The 23,273-nt window shown below is 37.0% G+C and overlaps 1 protein-coding gene across 1 annotated transcript; it reads left to right on the top strand.

Moving 5' to 3' along the window:
* The first annotated feature begins 51 nt into the window (after positions 1 to 51).
* CALB1 (calbindin 1) lies at positions 52 to 21,717 on the top strand. Its single transcript, XM_081326011.1, has 11 exons — positions 52 to 254; positions 801 to 877; positions 9,746 to 9,820; positions 13,481 to 13,564; positions 13,669 to 13,725; positions 17,225 to 17,302; positions 18,496 to 18,551; positions 19,445 to 19,484; positions 19,572 to 19,625; positions 19,746 to 19,817; positions 21,184 to 21,717. Exons 1-11 carry the CDS (start codon positions 173 to 175, stop codon positions 21,295 to 21,297), a joined length of 789 nt encoding a protein of 262 aa, XP_081182137.1. The 5' UTR covers positions 52 to 172; the 3' UTR covers positions 21,298 to 21,717.
* The last annotated feature ends 1,556 nt before the right edge of the window (positions 21,718 to 23,273 follow it).

Genomic DNA, 23,273 nt, shown 5'->3' with positions numbered 1-23,273 from the left:
CAGGGGCGGAGCTCAGAGGCAAAGAAGCGGATAAATAGAGAGTCCTCGGCTAAGAACGAGGAGAACTTCTCCGGGCAGAGAGCCGGTCAGCACCGCGGACAGAGGCACCCGGCAACCGCGCCATTGACCTTCTTGCTTCGCTTGCGCCCGCCGATCGCCCAAGACTCGCGCCATGACCGCGGAGGCTTACCTGCAAGAAGCGACGGTCTCGGCAAGCCAGTTTTTCGCGATCTGGCGCCATTACGACGCTGACGGTGATTGATTACATCGTCCCATTCTTCTAACCCTGTCAGGCTCGGAACCAAAGGGGGAGGGGTGTGTGTGTGAGAACGCTCAGCTGCAAAACTAAGCGAGAGGGACTCGGCGTCCTCCTACTTGCTCTACTGTAAGCAGGAAACTTTGTCGGGCGCAAGTGACAACTTTTACTTCTTTACGTCTAAAACGACGGGAGCATTTGAGAAAACCGACATTTTCGGAAGGACGAGCGCGGACCAGCCTCCGAGCGGTCGGCCGCTCTGCAGGCGTTGGGACTTCTAGCTATTTGCCCTTCGTTCGGCAGCTGAAAGCTTCTAAAAGTCCAAAGCGCCTCCTATAAAAACAGTCATGTAATGTAGAAGGAAACAGGGCATTCTTCTCGGGGAGGCTGAAACCACAACTGCAACCCTATAAGTATTTTCCGAAATCTGGTTGCACTCAGTGGGACTTTGATCTAAGCATAGGATTGCTCTGTTAATTTGCAGGAAGGAAAGAGAGAAACCACTAGAACTGTAACCATTGTGTTCTCTATCTTGGTGTTACAGGCAATGGATACATGGATGGAAAAGAACTGCAGGGTTTTATCCAAGAACTGCAGCAGGCACGACAGAAATCTGGCTTGGTAGGTTAAGATGGGGCTTTTTTTCCCATTTGTAAATATAATAGGAGTAGGAAAATCCCCAGAGTAGAGGGGAGTAATGTGGCATATAAATTTAATAAAAATAATACTTAACTCCAATAACCAAGCTCCAGTAAAGGATGATTATGACCATGTACATATTTGGCCATGCACACATCAGTTTAAATGCAAATTGCTAAAACTGGAGAAATGGAAAAGTTGTGGCTGGAAAATATGGAATTCAGATAAAAAGCAAAATTTCGTGAATCCACACTCTACTAGAGCATTCCAACTCTGGGTTGATAGCAAACAGCTTACTGCATTTGTAAAGAAAGACAGGCAGAACTTTATCCCAGTCATTGCCAATAAAAATACAATCAGTAAAATGAATAACACAATGCTATCCCCTAACAACAAAAACTATTATAAACCATTTGTTGTTACTGTACTTACACATTTTACTACTTTTAGAGAAATGAGTTTATTCTTCTTTAACAGACAGCGCAGATGAAAGCTATCAGAGTGCATTGCAATTTGAATAAAACAGGTGTGATCAACCTCTTGTGAATGTCCCTGTAAAACTGGCAATACAGAAGAATATGAGCTGTGGTTTCTATAGCACCCATATCACAGGGGCAGTATTGGGTTTCATATTGGGTTTTCCTACATTTCTCTTCCAGGAGAGTTGTGGGGAGAACATTAAATGGAGCTAAGGATAAAACTCTCCTAAATTGGGGAACTACGATACGATATAAATATGAAGCTGGTTTAGACTAATATTTGGATTTCTAGTTATATTGTGAGAAAAAGCAGCAATCTCTGTTTCACCTTCTATGTCTAAGATCCTTCATCTTATTATTGATCTGGCTTGATTTAACTTTAGGATGGCATCACATGTGAAACCGTAGAGACTTGGTTTCTTTTAGACTGCTGTTTCCCGAAAAAAAATTGTAATTGTCAATATTAAATGGGTCAGTATGCTAGAATTGTGACGTAGTTTCAATGGGTAGGTAAAGATATTTATTCAGAGATTAGTTTTGAATTTATTGACTCCTGCTTCCTAACGAAGTACTGAATTTGGAACACAGCAGGTACCCTCATAATACTTCTTAGAAATTTTGTTTGAATCTTTCCTAAGGCGATCATACTGTTATATGGTCTTAATTGAGCCCCGTATAGCAATTGTGCTTGAGCTTTAGCTGCAAAAACCTTAATTGCAGCAGAAATAAACTCTGCTCCTCTGGAAAAATAATAAGTTTGTGTAGTTTATGCATTGTGGAAACACAATCCAGACGATCATTTCTGCTTCCTGAGACTTGAAAAAGCTATTCCTAGATATCTAAAAATCTTAACCTGCTCAATGGACTGCCCACCTAAATTCCAGCTTTTCTATTTTGGTCATTTAGAGAAAGTAAGTATCTTGGTCTTAACATAGTTTATTATTAGTCCCTCCTCATTACAGTGATGCATCAGTGATCTCAGACTTCTTTTTAAGCCCAATGGAGGATTACCGCATCACTGGCATACAGAAGTAAACTGATAGGTGTTTGGGCTAATATAGGGGGGGATGGAAGGTAGGCCTACTTAGGTGAAGAATTAATGAGTTTACATAATAGTTGAATAAAACTGGAACCAATACACAGTCCGGTCTATCTCCCTTCCTTACAGGTATTTCTTTTGTGACGTGTCCTTGATTACTGCAATTAACTGTCTTATATTCTTATATAAGATCTTATATTCTCATGAATTTTGATGAGCAGCAGGAGTAGATATTTGTCATTTGTGGCATTTTTTAATTTAAATAAATTTAAATAAAAATAAAAAATAAAAAATTTAATTCTAGATATTGTGCCCAAAACTGACCTGAAATCATAAAAGGATTGTCCTGAGTTGTACTAAGTGTTGCAGCACCAAGGCCCACTCTAATATTGATCGCCCTGTTCTAAACTTAGCCTGTTCATCCCTCAGGATATACTTAGATTCAAGCCCGTCAATTAGTTTTGCCTCGTGTAGATATTTGGCATACATTTTGCTAATCTGTCTTAGCAAACTGATTGGGTGGTAGTTAGCTGGATCATCTCTTTTGCCATTCTTGATATTATAATAGTCAAGCCCCAATCCTTTGGTATCATGGCTGAATGACCTACTGCTGTGAAAAGTGAAGCTAGCACTGGGATCCACCATTCCAAATTATTTTTTATTATCATATGTAATAAATTTTGAACTTGGGGATTTACTGTACATAATTTAAACTGTTTAATTATATTTCTGATCTCTGAACATGTGACAGAGAGGTCTCACCAAGTCTGTCAGGAAATTCTCCCTTTACCCATGTAGGGCAACAAAATGGTATGCAGTGAAGAGCTATTAGAGTTATTGGAAAAGGATGGAGTTACTATTCCCCAAAAGATGGCAGGACCTTTTGCACTGGCAACCACAATCAAGAGTTACCAAATATCCACACTGCATTACCCCCCCCCCCCTTTTTCATAAATTAATTGTACTGGGTTGGTATTTTTTTCCCAATTTCACTAGGTCAGAAATTGAACAAAATTTCAATTTTGTTTGTGTCAAAAAATTCTCTTTGTATAATTTTAGGTGACAATTTAGAGAATTCCAAGCTTCATATGACATGTTCTTGGATTATGCTTAACTGTAATAGGTTGGGGGGCAGTTAACAATGATTGAAATAATTTGTTAAGTTATTGAAATTAGCCAGAACAATTGCCATCCACTATGGCTTAGAACTGGGAAAGATTGAGGGCAAGAGAAGAAGGGGACAACAGAGAATGAGGTGGCTGGATGGAGTCACTGAAGCAGTAGGCCTGAGCTTAAATGGACTCCAGAAGATGGTAGAGGAAGGCCTGGAGGAACATTGTCCATAGGGTTGTGATGAGTTGGACACGACTTCACAACTAATAATAATAAATGGCTTACTAAAGTGATTTGGTTGACACCCATCAAACAAAATTGGTGATTATTGCTGCATGCTGAGGTATTCATATAGCACGAATAGGGCAAAGGTCATAGTAAAAAAAGGGTACAAACAACCTATCAAAAAAATTTAGGTGCAAAGTAACAAACCTAGATAAGGAATTAAGTTTTGGGAGATCCCAGCATAGTCTAACTGGACTAGTGGGTAAACTTAACTGGGTAATTATCACTGCTGGACCCATTTAATACTACCAGATGATTTTGTAAAAGTTTGAAACATGACAAAATCCTCTACAATCAAGGTTTACATTCTTAGATTGGAAGAGTAAAACAGATATTATAGGAGACAATGGCTGGCAAGGGAGTTTAGCAAAGAGTGATTTATCATTTGCTCCAGTTCTTGTGTTAAAGTCATCACTAGTATTAAGTATGCTACTGGGAACACAACCATTAAATCTCCCACATAGGTATCTATTTTATCCCTTACTGGTTTCATCTGTAATCATATTTGCAGGGGTGGAATATACGCATTAAACACGAGGAGTTGCCTCTTCCTGAATTGCAGGAGAGTTGCCAATGCATACCGGTTTGATAGTTGTAAACTAGTTATTTAGGCAGAATGCCTAAGCCCCAACAAAGCCTTCCGTGTTATATGCTAGGCACAGCTTCCAATGTAATTGTCTTAAGCACTTTGACTAGCAGTTTAGCCGCATACAATGCTTCCTGGAAAAAAAATTATGTCATAACTAGAGATATATGCCAGAAAAGATTACTCCTGGATTTCCATCCTGTGGTGTTCCAGGAAATAAAAAACAGAGAAGTAAATATTGGTTGCATGTTATTCAGTTGAGTTGGGCAGTTATTGCTGTAGGCATTTGCTGAAAAACACTGAGGGAGGTTGTATACCCCACACCTCCTGCACTGTCAACTGCAGCACTGGAACAGTATATATCAGATATCCAGGTGCCCTTTAATGAGACTGAGATGGAATCCTGTAAATGTTGATGTGCAAACTCAGTTATTTGTGGGGCTACGTTTGCAGCTCCTGGGGGTACGTTGGATTCTTCAATGACATAAGCTAGTTATTTGTCTGCCTATCTATGAACTTGGAGACAAGTTCATATTAATACCACTTTTGAACTTTCTGCAGGGGGCACGGAAACCAAATCAATGGGGCAGTTGTCTTGTCCACTGTGGATTAAGTTTGTGTAAGGTCCTCTAATTTCTTTAGTAAGCCCTCCTGATTGTAACCAGACAAAGTTCCAAAGGTTTCAATTATTTCTGCTGCCAGCAGTTTAGCTGAAATCTGCCCTTTTCTCTGCCTGAAATTGCTTCTCCCAAAAAGAAGGTTGGTTTATTATTTTTGCAATTGGAGCAGCAGCATCCATTCCTGATTTCTCAAAATTAAAGGATGGTAGTATCTTGATGTAATGGCTCAATGAATGGGGAGATCTGTGTCTCAAAAAATACAGTGGAACTATAAGTAAAGTGGTCAGCATGGGTTTAATTTTGAAAAGCATACTTGGGATATTAGACTGCTTGAATGCATACAGTCCATCTTGCTAGGCTGCCATTTCACTGAGTGTAAGTCAATTGCACAGTAATGACATAGAAGTAGCTGACTTAGGGAGTAATGTATTGTTTTCTTGAACCTCACCATCTACTGCTGAGTCTATTAAAGCTGATTTGTAAGTAGATTAGTTCACAACACATGGTTGTTTTGATCTTGATTTTCAGCCCTCCTGTGCCTCAAGGTTTGGAGGGCAGATTTATTTTGGAGTTTGTTCCCTTTTCTCTATCAATTCGTGGTATAAAGCTTGTATTTCAGTTAGAGTAGCCTGAGAATTTTTGGATGTTTCCTGCTTCAACAAGGTGAGTCAATTTATTGTGGAAAGATTGGGTAAATGCATCAAGGGACTCTTTCAGCAAGTCCACATTCAATTTTGTTTCTGTTAAATAGTCAAAAAATAGTAATTCAGTCTATGCAATTAGTGAGCTTTGCTTAGATGAGATTTCTGTAGTCTCATTTTTAGAAATTTCTTCCTGAAATTTTTTTTTATATGAAATACTGCAGTTGAGTATGCAGCTGCCTCAGAAAAAGAGACTGTTATATCTAGAATACCTAGGGAAATTGGTTCTTCAGTGTTATAAGTGGGATGGTCCTCTGCACTATTATCTTGTTAAGTCCCAATTCATATCTGTTTGAAGCATGTCCAGGAGTAGGTTTAGTGATAATGCTGTTGTAGGTGCTGTCATAACTTAAGTTTTAGTTTTCAGTCACCTCCTTTTTAAATTCCATTATGTCATCTGTTTTGTTGCTTACATGATTTGAGCAATATCTGTATGACAGAATTCATTCTTTGTCATTTCTTCCTCCTTCCCATGCAGTAATCTTCCTGTGGCGGTAATGCATACATAGTTCCTCTCGGCAAGTTGTTTGGAGATTAGTCAAATACAGTTATGCACCAGAACCAGTAATTAAAAAAGTGGATTAGTCTGATAATATAAGATAAAAATAGAAAATTACCATGCACTCTGATCACTAGATGCTTTCACTTTGCTATTTTAGTTCCTCCGCTAAAGAAATGTTTACTTGCATTGTGCTTTTTAGTGTGGATAAAGGAATTTCTTTTAGAGTAAGGATATAACCGTACTACAGTATATAGACTGAAATATGTTTCTGCCCCTTGGTGGCTGAGGAACAGAGCTGCACACAGTATACACAGACACATAGATTCCAAAATGCACACTCTTACACATATCTATTGGATGGTGAAGAACTGGAATCATTAGGAATTCATGTGTTTAACGTAGATGTTTGAAATTGCTTTCTTGAAAGAAAAAGTAGAAATAAATTGATGTGTTACTTGATATTTTTAAAAGTTGTTGAAGCTGTTGGCACTTATAGCATATAATACGTATTTTTCTGAATATTGCTGAGAACTATTTTTATTGGTTTCTGGGCAGGGTTTATCTGCAACAGCTCTCCTTATACTGACATCCTAGAGATGGGTTAGGACTACAGCTTGTAGTATGAATATCTTACCTGGGAATTGTTTGTTCACTGTCATAATCTAGTTAGATGGTGTTAGTTTAAAGAAGGTGGCTTGTTGAGAAATTGCTTTCTGTTGAAGTTTATATCTAAATAATAAGTGCCCAGTAAGATGATCACAGTATGAACACAGCTTGGTACTAACATTTAATCATTAGCTAGTTCCACAGCTTCATTTAGTTGCAGAGTCAGTTTCATTCATGCCACAGTTAATTGCCTTAAGTTTTGGATGCCTTTGTCCATTTCAGATTTACTTTAATTATAGGGAGAATGGAAAAATCTCCCTTCACCTCTCCTTCTTTTTGTTTGACTTTCCAATACAAGGTTTACAAAAAAGCCAAGACACTGATAACTTCAAGTGCTCACCATCGCATTGATTAAAAACTATAAGTGATTATTCTATTTTACTACTTCCAATAGTTTCTCTTCAGGATCTGTGAGAATCCTGTATCATTATTTTGCATTGCACATTGAAACCATGAAGCTTTAGGTGTAATGAATATAGATTGTTGGTTGAAAAGTTAATAATTGTATTATTTTTATTTATTTTGCTGTCTTGTGTATTTCTGCACAGGACTACAAACAGTTTACAAGTAAGATGCACAATAAAAACACTGACATTATATGGTAACATACACCAAACAGCATAAAATAATAACAGATTTAATAATTATTGATAAGAAAAACAGAAAAAGTCTGGATAAAGAACATTGAAGAACTTGAAGACAGCAGAATAGAAGAGAATAGAAAATCACAAAATAAAAGATGTACAATTAGGAATAAAATGACTATGGCAAACGGAAGCAAAGATTGTACTAACAGTAATAGGTGTCTTGGATATGATACCAAAAGAACTGGAGCACCACTTGACACCATGGGAAACTGACAAAATCCCCATCAATCAATTACAAAATTAGATTTACTTGAAACAGCTAACATCCTGTGACAATATCATTAACATCATTTGCCTATCCCCGGTCCTTAGATGAACACATCCAGACTAAATATCTGACTGGGAGATCAACTATAATAATAATAATAATGTTTTATTTGAGTGAAAAAGATCATAAAGTCCAAACAGTGGAGAAAATACTATCAAGGCAATTAACGCCAGTGCAGTTCCAATAATACTCATCTGGAATAGTGGACTGGACTCAAGCAAAACTCAAAGCTTCTGGATAGGAAGTCCAGAAAGATAATGACAATGAATTATGTCTATCATCCAAGCACCAATGTTGACATACTCTACTTACCAAAGAGCATAGGAGGGCATGAATGTTGCAAATACCCCAGACAGTTAAAGAAGACTATCTGAAGGACAGTGAATAAGATGCACTGAAGCTGGTACACCATGAAGGCTTACTGAATAACAGAGAAACCAAAACCAAATGAAGAATAGAAGACAGACATGGCAAGGCAAATTATTTCATGGCCTGAACATTAAAAAAAACCAAACCCCTAGCTGGCAATGCAGATAAGACATGACAATGGCTATATAGTAGCAGTAGAACAATTATTCAAAAGAAAGCAAAGATATTACCAATAGTAATAGGCATCTTGGATGCATTTCCAAAACATCTGGAGCACTGCTTGAACATTATCAGCATTGACAAATTACCATCAGTCAATTTATTTGGAACAGATTTCATTCTTGTGATAGTGATATTTTTAAAACCATGGTGCAATAACATCTGGCTATCTGCATTCATATATTCTCAGCATTCAGCACTGTGTAACTCATGGGTGTCAAACTTGCAATGTCATGTGACGTGTCGTGAGTTTTTTCCCATTGCCGGCAATGGGGTGGGCGCAGTTTTGGCGTGACACATCCGGTCCACAGGCTGGCAGTTTGACACCCGTGAGTTACACAGTGTAACTGAATTCTCTTTGTCTAAGAATTGTCAGCATTGACATACAACGTATGGTACTCATTGGTAATAACGTATACTATAACTACATGTCAGATCCAAACATAGTTATGCCTAGAGCAAACCCACTAAAATCATAGGGAACACTAACTAGCTTAATGTAGCATAGCTTAATACAGATTCACCCCAAGGCAGAAAATGAGCTTTTACCGTGTACCAGCCAAACTGAGTGCAGATTAAACCTTCCCACTGACCCCATTCTGAACACAAAGAAATAAATGTTTCCCCAGGAAACAGGACAATCATTTCTCATTATCTTCTGCTATGCTGATGCTTTCATGGTTTTCCTGTGCCAGTCTTTAGTTGTGTGGCTGATTAGTTTGTGTAAAAAAGAGGTTTATTTGGCAATGGATTGATCCACTTTCCCTAGATTACTGTGTTGCTGTGTGCATTTAGAAGTACATCCAAATACTCCTGATTGAGTACATATGACTGAAGGAGTAGATCACCTTTTCTTGAACACTCAGTATAAAGAGTAGATCTCCCTTTTTGGAAAGCTTTTCACATACTTTGTCAAGAGGCAGAAATAGTTCTTTTAAAGGGAATACCCTAAAAATGTGAAAATGGCAAGAGTACATACTAATGTTCATTATAGCTAGATAGAACAAGAATCCTGAGGGTTTTTTTTAAGTCATAGATTTATTTATATATTTAAATCTTAATCTGAAATTTAATAAAAATCAGAGATTTTTCATTTTATAAATTCATTTCTTAGCATCCATGAACTTAGTTTTTTTTATCAAGATGCCTCTTAATGTGACTATTATTAATAAATTAGGCTGCACCTTTTCTTTTTTTAAATGAGGTTGACCTCTGTCTAGAGGTCAGGGTCCGTCTACTCTGCATTGCAATAATTCAGTGCTTTCCAATATGGGCAAAATTTATGGGATGGATTGTGGTCTTGCTTCCTTTTTGTCTGTGCCTAAAAAAGATAATCAACATGCTTTTTATTTAAAGGGCTTAACTCCAGAAATGAAAACTTTTGTGGATCACTTTTCAAAGAGTTCTGATGGAAAAATAGGAATTGTAGAGGTAAGATTGCTTCTTATTCTGCATTAATTTACATGCTTTGCACTTATAGCTGTGCAGAGACACAAAATATATTTGTTTGTTTGTTTATATTTCATATTTCTAAACCACCCATCTCCCTCAAAAATGGGCTCTGGATGGTGTACAATATAATGTAGCCAATAAATAAAATAATATATAAAAATTAACATTATAAATTAAAAATTAAATTAGGGTAAAATTTTTTCAAAAGTATGGAAAAATGCAATTAAATATCAAAAGGGGAGAAATCTTAAGATGGAGTATTACAGGCGGGGGGGGGAGGAGCTCTCAAGGGACTAGCCAGCCCCATGGTTGTGGAAGGCCAAGAGATTGGGGGATTTTCCTCACCTCTGGGAGGAAGATGTTCCACAAAGCAGGGGGCAGCGGCATAGCAGGGTCTCTTCCTAGACCCCACCAGTCAAAATTCTTTGACTGACGCAGTCTGTAGCATACCTTCCCTGCCTGATCGAGTGAGACCGGCTGCTGAGATTGGGTGAAGCCAGTTCTGTAGGTAACTTGATCCTATGCCATGTAGGGCTTTATACGTGATAACCAACACCTTGAATTGGACCTGGAAACAAATTGGTACTCAGTTTGCGGACTAAGGTGTTATATATGATATGCATATAATACATGTATATTTTACAGTGGTTGTTCATACTAAGCTACAAGATGTTATACAGCCACCTTTTTGCAGGGGAAGTCTTGTGGCCCAGTCAGATTATAGTCCTCTAGTCTGAGGAAAGGAAGGGGTACCGTTTCTATCACCCGTTTTTCTCCTCTGTGGATGGTCCCATTCTGAAGTGAATTCATTTGTCCTTTGCATATCATCTTGAGATAATTTTATAAAATAGTAGTAGAGTGGTGGTAGATTGAATTTGTTCCGATATATATTCAGTCAATGCCTCTGAGCAAACTCTGTGAACTCTTTAGCTGTGCTGTCTCTATTTGCCATTCATGTAACTTAGCAATGACATGACTAATATTTCATCATAAACTAAAAGAGGATAGATTGATACCATTTACTCCCTTTCAAAATATTATTTTTATTTATTTATTTATTTTAATCCCATTTATATCCCGCCCTTCTCTGAAGACTCAGGGCGGCTTACACTCTAAGCACAAATCAATGTGCTTAGCAATAGCCTTCATTCTATGTATATGCCTGCTTATTAGGGCTTTTGCCCCCCCCCCAAGCGGCATTATTACAAAGTCAGCTTATTGCCCCCCCCAACAATCTGGGTCCTTAGTGCAACTGAAGCTTTCATCACATCTTGATCAGCCTAAATTTAAATCTATGCGCCCCAATTAAGTACAACAGCTTGCTTTGGAATTTGCTTTATTCAAGCAAAAACAGAAAGTGTGTCTTTTAAAGAAATCCAGAGGAGAGAGAATATTTAAGAGGATTAGAATTATTTTCTGATAAACCATTGAAAGATGTAAGACCACTTTTGCTAGATGTGTATCCAGGTTGCAGCAATAATCATGACATGTGATATTCTCAAGACCACAAGATGGCTTGAAACAGACCATTTTACAAAGTTTGTGTCCCTTCTTGAGGATCTATTTCATCTTTTGGTCATTGCTGTGTGACAAAATAAGGGATCTACAGTCCTTCAGCAGCTGCTGCACCACAGCAACTGTTGACATAATAGTTAGGCTGATGGGAATTGGAGTCTAAAAAACATCTGAAAGAAAAATAAGCCTCTGATCCCTGCCATACAACACTGACCAAGGTTTGTCCAAGTATTCCATGACATTTCTGGAAATCAACTCCTGAAAAAATATCCAGATTCACCATGGGAGGTATTTTCCAAAGTCACGCTCAAAAAATACATTTGTTATAGAAAATATTCACAATTTGAAACAGCGTCACTGAATGATTTGATCTATACCTGAAGCCAGTTCTCAGGACAGGGGTTGTAATTGGTTGATTTCAAGGCTACCAAGCATCATGTCAAGAATCTGTTAACTCATGGGAAGTGCAGGAGGAAGATCTGAACTGAAGCCACAGTGTGTATAAGTCATTTGTACATTCTTACTGCCATAAATCAAATGTTTTGTACAGCTTCATGATAGTCTGCAATACAATATTTCTCTAGCCACACTAATTCTGAGTCTTCTACCAGGTCTAGCCCAGCAGTTGATCTAAATCATAAAATATCAAAAGATTGGTGATTTCCTGCTTAGTCCTGGAAATGGGCAAGGTCTTTTAAGATTCCAAGATGCCTATTAGCAGAAGGTTCATTCATTCTATTGCCTACCTTTCTTCTCGTCATATCTTATCTTATGAATTTTTTTTTCCAGGAAGGGCTATCCACTGAGGCCAGTGGCTTAGTATCTTCAAAATAATAACATTACTCTTCAGATTTCATTTTAACTTTGTTTTCTATCTTGAATTGAAATAATTGATATACCTCATCATTCTGAAAGTAGAACACTTCCTTGGATGGTACTACAAAAAAATAACCCAAAGGCAAAAACTCCTCTGAAAAGGTCTTGAATGCACTATTTCTCTGTTCTCAGACTCTTGTTACTGATTTTTCTACATGATGGTCACTTCATTCATCCTTTCTTAATTTTTCCTGTTCTTTCCTCCCACTGTTTTTTATGAAGCTGTACTCCACCTCTTAAATTGTATAATTTAAAGAAAACCATGGAATACAATGGAGAATCTATCATTCTTTCTCCCCTTTTTATCTGAAGCTTATTGAAATTTGAAAATATTAGTGGAAAAGGCCCCAACTTTTAAAAAACAAAGCTAATCTGGGCGATTGGAGGGTCCTTTTCTCATCTACAAATCAATATGAAAAGTTATTTTGCTTCTCTTAACAATGAAACATATTTACAACATTTAAGATTTCACTAGCATGTAATAATCAGCCATCTGGAGAAATTTAGAAAGGAAGATAACTGGTTTAAATATTCTGTAGGAACGTGTAGGATGGATTAACAGGCTAAAGACTCTTGGCTAGCTCACATATCACTGCTAGCCACTTACAAAATGAAAAGGCTAAATACACATATTGCACCAAGCCAAAACAAAACTAATCACATTAGGACTCCTATCATTTTATCATTTGTGATCTAAAACTTATCACTTTGTTGTTTGTATGTACACTGCATCGGAAACAAATTCCTTGTGTGTCTAATCACACTTGGCCAAAGAAGAATTCAATTCAGTTCAGTTCTATTCTTCTATTCTATTCTATTCTATTCTATTCTATTCTATTCTATTCTATTCTATTCTATTCTATTCTATTCTATTCTATTCTATTCTATTCTATTCTATTCTATTTTCTATTCTATTCTATTCTATTCTATTCTATTCTATTCTATTCTATTCTATTCTATTCTATTCTATTCTATTCTATTCTATTCTATTCTATTCTATTCTAATTCTATTCTCCATTCCACTTCACTTCACTGCACTCCACTCCATTTCTTCCAGTTTAGTGCTGTGATAGTTCAATGTATTGGGCACACAATAAATTATTCATGGACTGTACCTCGTATTTACAAACTACTAATCAGTTGTATGCAAATGTTTCTTATTTCCTTCTGGAAACATAGTGCAGTAAATTATATTTTTATTCTAGTTAGAAAAAATAATTCTAAATAGAAGTTTTTTTTCCCCTTCAGCTTGCTCAGATACTGCCAACAGAAGAAAACTTCCTATTATTTTTTAAATGCCAACAGCTGAAATCTAGTGAAGATTTCATGCAGGTAATCCACATACATTTTCGCTTGTGAAAAATTGCATTGGCAAGGTACAAAACTTTGCATATGGATGTATGCATTTTTTTCAGTTGCTATTTTCTTAATTTCAGACGTGGCGAAAATATGATAGTGACCATAGTGGATATATTGATGCTGAAGAGCTTAAGGTAAAAAATTTATATAATCATTTCTTAGATATTTGGGGCATTCTACATCAAAAGTATTTGCATAAAGCAACGAAATAAACAAATCTTTAAAAGTAGAGGCTGTACAACATAGCTGTAAAGACCAAAGAGTTTAATTTACTGTGCTATTTCTATTCCAAGTACATTATTTTATTTTATTTTATTTTATTTTATTTTATTTTATTTTATTTTATTTTATTGGATTTGTATACTGCCCTATTCCCGTAGGACTCAGGGCGGTTTACAGGGCAGTTAAAACCATGAATACAAAAAATTAAAAACAATTAAAACAATTAAATTAAATTCAAGCCCCAAGAGTATATCTAAAACCCAGTTAAATTAACAACCCCACAGTCTGGACCAAACAGATCGAAGAGCCAAGTTTTCAGGTCCCGGTGAAATGAGCGAAGGTCGGGGGCAGTCCTAAGTTCTGTGGGTAGTTGGTTCCATAGGGCAGGTGCACCCACAGAGAACACCCTTCCCCTGGGAATAACCCGCCGGCATTCATTAACCGGCGGTACCCTGAGAAGGCCCTCCCTGTGGGGGTGCACAGGACGATGGGAAGATGATGCCGGCAGCAGGTGTTCCCTTAGATAGTCTGGACCCAAGCCATTTAGGGCTTTATAGGTCATTACCAGCACCTTGAATCTCACCCAGAGGGCAACCGGAAGCCAATGTAGCTCACGGAGAAGAGGTGTTACACGGGAGTATCGGGAAGCTCCCATCAAAACTCACGCGGCTGAATTCTGCACCAGTTGAAGCCTTCGGGTGGTCCTCAAGGGCAGCCCCATGTAGAGGGCATTGCAGTAGTCTAACCGGGAGGTCACGAGCGCATAGGTGACTGTACGTAGAGCATCTCGGTCCAGATAGGGAAGCAACTGGCGCACCAGGCGAATCTGGGCAAAAGCCCCCCTGGTCACGGCTCCTATATGATCTTCCAAACTGAGCCGTGAATCCAGGAGGACGCCCAAGTTGCGAGCCCTATCAACGGAGGGTAATACCTCATCCCCTATTGTTAATGATGGAGAAGGCTGGTAAGCCCGAGATGCCGGTCTGAACAGCCACTCAGCAACATTTAAAAATTATAATTCCAAAGAAGAAAACTTACAGAATACAACTACAAATTTCTTTTAGAGTATATAACCTCCCTGAAACCAGTTTTGCAAACCATGAATGCCTACATATTATTGCTTTTGGATTGTACCATTGTTCTGACTGGACTGCAGGAATAAACTTCGTATGGGAACACAGAAAGCTAAACACTAGGGAGAAAGCCCTAGCTTAAATTTCCTAAGAAATACTTCTTTCTCTGTGAAGATAAGGTATTCATCTATGTAATTACTTATTCCTGGAGCCTGAAGCAGTACAACCTAGGAACTGATTTATTTTTACTAAATGTGTTTTGCCCTTCAGCTAAATTTAAAACAACAAATATATAATAAAACACTGATAGAGAGTAAATTATAAAATTAACAGAATCAAATATAACTACATGCATCACAGTACTTCTTAATGTCCTAACCGAGATAAAGCCAAGAGATATAGCTAGGGCTTTAGTAGATGTCAACTGGCATAAACTTCTTCAACAATGGATGACTATTGTACTAAGAAGGGCTACAGAAAAGTTGTTTTTCTAAGCATAGACATACAACTATCATCAGATCCAGCAGAAGTATATTATGGATCCCATCTGCTAGGGAGCCACACTTGGCAGTACCCAGTGAAGCCAGCTCCATCTCTGTTGATATATGGAAGTTGCTCAAACCTGGGTTATGCTATCAGGCCAGGATATTCCAGGGGACGAGTGAGGTACTGAGAAAGTTTGAGGTTGGCATCTGCTGCCCTCAATTTAATAGCAATTTGTTTCCTGGATATTTTTAAAAATATATTACTGTTTTATACTTTTATTATATACCATCTCAGGTCACTTTTTTGTGATATGGGCAGCCGTATAAATTCAATGAATGACTAAATAAACAGAGCAGTGACAGCTGATTGCAGAAGTGGACAGATTATGTTTTGAATCAATCTAAGGAAAGTCACACAGATTATATGCCTTATTTGATCTTAAGACCTTTCATAGTTTTCTCAGATAGAATAACGAAAATGTCCTGGGCTTCTGTTTAGCTAAAACATGAGCAACCTAGAATAGCCCAGCTGAGTTTCCTACATTTTCCCACTTGTGCCCATCCCTATTAAAAGCAAGAATAATACCAAGAATAATACCAAGAAAGAAATTTAGAACAAGCATATGTAGGGATTTTTTCTGATAGACATTCATAATTCCCCAGCTCTCAAAATTTCTAGCTTAATAAAGAATTTTATCATGTCACTAAAGTAGGGCAACTGGCTGCCCATCTGGGAAACAAAATTTTCTTGCAAGGTCAGGAAAGCAACTTCGGCTCTGCTAACTAATTATGGAACCTGCATTTAAAAGAACAGGCACTGCCAGAACTGAGTGATCAGGAATGGCAAGCTTGTAGCCTTAGGGTCACGCATAATACTTTTGGAAGGGCCAAGGGTTCTCCTAAGGGCTTGATGTCCTTTCCCCATAGCCTGTTCCTTAGAAGAAGTCAGTATCAGAGAAAATCAGGAGTGTTTGATGAGAAATGACCTTATCCAAATTAGTTCTGACCTCACCTGCTGCTTGTCTCAGTTTTCCCCAACATACACCTACCCAAAGGGAGTCCTATTCTTACACAAAGCTCTATTCAGAATATTAAACTCATTCAAATGATGACATTTAGAACTCAAAGAAGTACTGTGTTTAGGAAACAAAATTTTAACTTTAAGTTGAGGACCAGTTGATGGGGAAGTGCTAAAGCAGTACAACTTAGTCACATGAGTCACATATCCCCTTTCTCCTAACACTTGGCTTCCGTCCTTATAAAAAAATAAGTCAAGCTATTTGTACTCTTAGAAACTTCCAACCATTTTCAACTAGCCCCAAATCACAAAACAACCAACATTCATGAAGTCACCAACAGGCCTACCAGTTGGTCAGAGGAATGAAGCTGGGGCTCCCAACTTATGACACTCTTAACATAAACTGGAATAGAAGCTTTCCTTATGCCTGCTAGCTGGACAGGGAATTATTTTGTAATATAATGCTAATACATTAAATTTACATTATGGTATAATGCAGGCTAATCTACCTGATCCTCCCCATTGAGAGGACTAGGCATCTTGAATGTAGGAGACAGATTAAGTTTTCAATTGGCATGACTGTTACTCGCTATACTTCTGTCCTTTGCATTTCAAAGATATATAGGGCAATCCATGATTACTTAGAAAGATCTATTAAGGTCAATGATTCTTACCTCCATACGTGAATGAATTGGGATTATAGCTTTTATATTTTCATAGAATAATGAGGAAAAATGTTATTTCTCTATCCATAATTAACTAGAAGAAAAAGATTTTATTCTGCAAGGATATCAGACAAAGTATTGCTTTTTGATATATATTAATTTTGTTGCAGAACTTTTTGAAAGATTTACTACAGAAAGCAAACAAACAGATCGATGATTCAAAATTATCAGAATATACAGATATTATGGTAAGACCTATAACTGCTATTTCTTTATTGGAATTACAGTAATTGCCCTACCCCATTTTAAAATACCCACACAGAACTTAAAATATCTCATAAATGTATTTAGACCTTGTCATCTCACCCTTTGAGTTACAATTTAGTTGGCTCCATAGGGTTCATAAATAAAGAATGGGCAATAAAAAACTCTGAAATAATAACTGAAGAAATCCAGCAGGCTAATCTATAACAGGTCCATTTTGTGTGTACAAGAACAGTCCGCTATCATCTTTGTGCATTTGTATTGCATGGATTTCATTTACAGAATTGTCTACAATGGCCATCCCAGCTGGGAAATCTGGGAATTGAGGACATCATGTTAGGAAAGTCTGCTCTCTGTCTTCTGGAGATAATGAACAGAAACTCAAGAGAGTTTTGGGAATGCCATATACTGCATGAACATAACATAGATTCAGCTATATTAATGTAGTAAACTGCCATCGCCTTGGGAAAATTTTGCATAATCAGCCTCAGAAGGTGGGATTTGGAGATGTGGGGCTTGGGGAGTGCCATTGTAGTTAGAACAATGAACAATAGAACCGTTATTGTGCATCTTGTGCATTTTGGGGGTGGGTGGGATAAATAATAAATTTAGTTTCCACCATTTTAACTCTAACATTTGTATAGTATTTATATTAATTTTTATCTAACTTTCCTTTGTGGACCTATACTTAAAGTGGCTCAGAATTCTTAATCAGTATGAAAAACATCTTAGAAAACCAGGCTAAAAGACTGCATTGTCAGGTATTTTTCTATGTAAAGAATGACTTTGGATCTGATGGCTTTTAGAGAACATGATAACCAGCAATTCTCCTGCATAACCTATACTTTCCTGGAGACCTCCCAAGCTTTCAGAAATGAACCCTAATTGCAGAACTCAATGCTAGGATTTGGGATCCAGCCTGATCAAAACAAAATGTAAAAGCAGATGTAAAAGCTGTTGAAGAATATGATATAGCAAAGTACATGTCATTAAAAGATCTCCTGAAATCCAAACATTTGAAGAGTGACAATGACTTAATGGGGAGGGGGGGGGGCTACTGGGTTTCACTGAGTTAGCATATTTCCCAGATATGGGAGACCTGTGCTTTTAGTCAAACTTTTCTCCTTTTGATTTTTTAAAAATAAACTTCTCATAGACTATAATTTAACCTTTTCAGCTGAAGATGTTTGATGAAAACAATGATGGAAAGCTAGAACTGACAGAAATGGCCCGGTAAGAATATTTGGAGAAAAAAGTAGAAAATCTTATCAATTGGTTGTGGAACATGACACAATAAGGGTGGGCAAAAGGAATGCTGGTACTGAGTACAAAGTGCAAAGCCAGTGCTATAGGATGTGCTGGACTGGTTCCTCCAAGGATAAACAAACTGAGCAGTCCATCCTTGGGTGGAAAAGGTCAACCCAAGCAAGCAATTGTCTAAATGTCTACATGCACTGTTCTTTGACATTGGGAAGAAGGAAATGAGGGCTTCCAAGAGAAGAAACGACCACACTTGTAGGCCCAGCTAGCAATATCCCCTACTCTCAGCAATTTGTTTATTTGTATCTCTTTATTATTATTACAAATAACTGAAGGCAATGAACATATACAACACACCTTCCTCCTCCTATTGTCCCCACAACCCTGGGGGTGAGTTGGGTTGAATGTGTGACTTGCCCAAGGTCACCCAGCTACCTAATTCTATGCTTCAAATAGGCATTTTTTTAAAAAAAAAAAGTCTTCTCAAAGGATTTGTCTACAAAATACAGGATATGTCAGCTCATTTGACTTTCTCAGCATCTATTAATCTTTAAAGAGAGTGAAGTGTATGTGGACAAAGTGTTTTGAAGCCAAAGTATTTTGACCTAGAAACAGTTTCAATTTGAAATGCTTAATTTTGAGTTCAACCAGCTGTTCACTGAAAAAGTGGTGTGAGCTGGAAATAATTTCTAGTGGAAAACACCTACAATGAAACATTAATGTTTTCAACTTGAAATAACTCTAAGAAACTGGATATGGGTTGTTTCAAGCTGAAAGCATTTCAGATTTGAAATAATTTGCTTTGCTCTGTTCTCTGCTTGTTTAATCATTATGGAATTGTTCTGAATTCCTCGTTTTCTCCCAAGGTTACTGCCAGTACAGGAAAACTTTCTCCTTAAATTTCAGGTATGCCAGTTTAAAAGTGTTCTATATTTGTATACTGATATCCTGATTCATTTCTGTTCTAATATTTGTCCTTCTTTTGAATATTAGGGTGTTAAAATGTGTGGAAAGGAATTTAATAAAGTTTTCGATACATTTGATTCAGTAAGTATACTTTTTTTTTAAGATAAAGTCTGTGAACCAAAGTTTTCAATGTATTTCTAAGCTGCAACAAGTCAATGAAAGCAGCAGAAATGAGTAATGCTGTTTTTTTTTCCTATTCAGGATGGGAATGGCTACATAGATGAACTGGAATTAGATGCTTTGCTAAAAGATCTCTGTGAAAAGAATAAAAAGGTAATTCTAAGATTTCCATTTAAATTGTACTTAACGGGCCTTTTTCTCTTTCAAAGTCTAGCCAGTTCAAGAAGTTCTTTTGAAATGCTCTATATTTAGAATTCTGGATACAAAAGGAATGAAATCATATATGTAATACCAGACAGCAGAGTTTACTCCTACATTAACTCTATTCGCATCAGTGCTTTAGTAAAACAGCTACCATTTCTCTTAGATGTGTCCCCAGGCTGAAAGTATAGTAGCTGTCCTATCATCTTCCTACTTTGAATTGAATACCTATTAAAATGAATTTGAAAAGGATCACACAATGCTCTGTCTTAACAAAGACAAAAATAGCTGCTCTCTTCTTAAACCCCTTTCCACTGTTTTCTTTCAAGAAGCCCACAGGGAGCAGCAATTAACCATATTCCCTTAGAGGACCATAAATGTCAAACAAGAAGTCCATATCTAGCAACACCCCTGATAGTTAGTTAATTCATAGTAAAATGGTAGGGAATGGGCACTTAGTGACAAAAGAATGGAAACACAGTTGTCAATATGGCACAATGTCACTCCTGAGGCAGGATTCACATAGGTTGCTAAGGTGAGGGTTAGCATACCACAGACAATAGCTTCCCAAACCAAAATTCTGAAGTAAAATCATGGGTTTTTTTTGCTCTTTGCCCCCATTTTCTTTTGCCAAAATAAATTTAAAAATGTGTGCATGAACCTTTATTAGGTTTAACACGAATGTTTTGATTTGATTGTCCCAGCCCAGAAATTCAACCCTTCTCATTCGGTGGCACATCACTAGCTGTGCCCACTGTGACCCCTGAGAGACAAATAAAAAGTAAACAAATACATAAATAATCCTCACCTGCCAAAGGACTATTATGCCTACATTAGGAATTTTTAACTGTTTTTTTTAATAACCCACAGTTGACTGGGTTAATAGATTGCACTAAACCAGGCATGTCAAACTTGCGACATCACGTGACGTATCACAACTTTTTCCCCATTGCCAGCAATGGGGAGGGCGTGGTTTTGGTGTGACACATCCAGCCCATGGGCCGGCAGTTTGACATGCCTGCACTAAACCATAAAGCAGGTGTTATAATCTGCAATTGTTTATTCATAACTACACAAAAAGCAAACAGTAATTTAGTTTAGCACAACACATAAACACAACTCCAGAAATACACACTGCTTCTCACACACGCAAACTTTTCTAAATCGACTCCTTTCAAACGGCTTGGTAACAACTGTTCCTGTTCCCAACCACCTCAGTGTAAATGTGAGAAATGCAATTCAACACTACTGGAAGATGTCAAGTCAAAAGGAATGATATCTAGTGACTTTAAAATACATTTTCTTTTTTTAAAAACAGGAATTAGATATCAATAACCTTGCAACATACAAGAAGAACATTATGGCCTTGTCTGATGGAGGAAAACTTTACAGAACAGAACTTGCTCTCATCCTCTGCGCTGGGGAAAATTAGAGTCTGTCCTCATTTCCACTCCAACTAGTAATATATTGTATCTTAAAAACAAAAAAGGAAATAAACTGTGCATTATAAGAGAATAGGCTTTATTTCTTTTATACTTTATAAATTTAAAATTGCATATAGATAATTAGCCAGGTTATGTGGCACATTCTTCTCAGCTTGTTCCTACTATGTTCGTAATGTACAGCTTTTGTAACTAAAGAGGATGTCTTAATTACCTGGGCCAGTCTGTCAATATATTTACCAATAAACATGGCTTTGTTTTTGTGAGACATAGGAGAAGGTTTTTAGAGCACAGCTGTGATTGTTATTGGCTCAGTCTCCATTAAGCAAATAGATTTTCGACAATGTCAGAAAGAAACACTCATTTAAAATGATGTGGTGGATTTCTTATTTTTCTTTCCTTTCTTGTAAAGGAATGTAGGACATGGATAGGAGGGAGACTGCTGGGATCCACCAGAATTTTTTGGTGGTGTCATCTTCTAGAAAGTGAAGGTTAGCCTTTTTGTCAAGTGTACTGTAAGTCAATCAATCCAAAAAGACTAGTCACCTCTTTCTAGGAGATATCCCATATCTAAATATGCCAGAAACCACTGAGAAATATTTAAGAAGTTCATTATTTGCAAGCCAGTTTCAGGTGAGAAAGGATTTGGGCATAGAAACATCAGCAGTGCTTTAGATTACATTGATCAGGTCAACTTCCAACATGTTATAAATGTCCCACTCTCCAGCTTCTTTAAATTCACTACCAAGGTCAACAGAGGTTCTGGATGTGAAGGTGCTGAACTTCCTGACGTGTTTTTAAGCTTCCTTGTTGCCTGGCAAGAACAACATTGTATTTTTACCAGACAAATGGCATATTTCTAATCAGTTAAAGATTAATACATAAAATTGCCTCATATTTTACTTTCAATCTTTAGCATTTGTAAATCAGAGAATGTCAGTCCATTTTTCTAAAACTATTTCCACATTTTGCATAATATAACTCCTGAAAACTGCTGTTTTTACATCATTCTGTGTAATCTATAATTAAATTTAATATGCTAATATACCAGTACACAATTTGTTTGATATTCTGTTCTGAAATAAAGTCTTCACAATCATAAGGATCATCCCACAACCCCAGCTAATTTTCCTCCTATCCTCCACAAGAAATAGTGAATTTATCTCCTAATTTTTGTAAGTGGTTGAGGCATATGCAGTGCCAATAAAATTGCTATTATCATCCATGTACCTAACCTAGAAATGACTCAAGGAGTTCAGCAAACATTATGTCTGACTCTATACATACCTATGTGAGAATTTCCATTTAAATATTTTGAGTAGTTTTGTCATTTATTTGTAACAATCCAATGAAAGTACACTCTACTACTGTTTACTTCAAAAGGAAGGTAGAGAGGCTGATATCATATCAATTCAAATGCCATTATATAAACATTTAAAATATTATTTATCAAATCTTCATACATTCATTTATTTTAATAGATTTTGGGAAACTGTACTTTACTGGGCTGAAATTTATTCACTGCACCCAGTCAGGTCTTCCAAACAAATGTGATAATATTCCCAAGTCTGTATTAATGTTGATTTAACTTGCGACACATCTATTTTTATTACTGTATGCTTTCTTGATCAATCTATTCCTTTAAATATACTTTCAAGGACAGTTACTTAATATAATGTAAAGCTGCATTTTTCCCCTATCATATGACAACTAGAATGTACATTTCACTGATACAAGTAAGATAAAATTAGCAAGTGTTTGTATGTTTTTTTTTAATTTATACTACCATTTAGGAGTGTTTCTTCATCAGAAAGATTACTGCATCAAGCTTACTGCTTAATCAAGTCAGAAGGCTATTTTCTTAATTCTACTTCAAGCATTAACCATTTAAACAATGGTAACTTGTATGGGCTATTGCATGGTCAAAGAATTTGCATACTACTTCAGTAGAAGGCAGTTTCATATG

Source organism: Vipera berus (assembly GCF_964194415.1).
Source record: "Vipera berus genome assembly, chromosome: 3".
NCBI lineage: Eukaryota > Metazoa > Chordata > Lepidosauria > Squamata > Viperidae > Vipera > Vipera berus.
The sequence above is the reverse complement of the archived record's forward strand: the minus strand, read 5'-3'. Positions and strand labels throughout refer to the sequence as shown.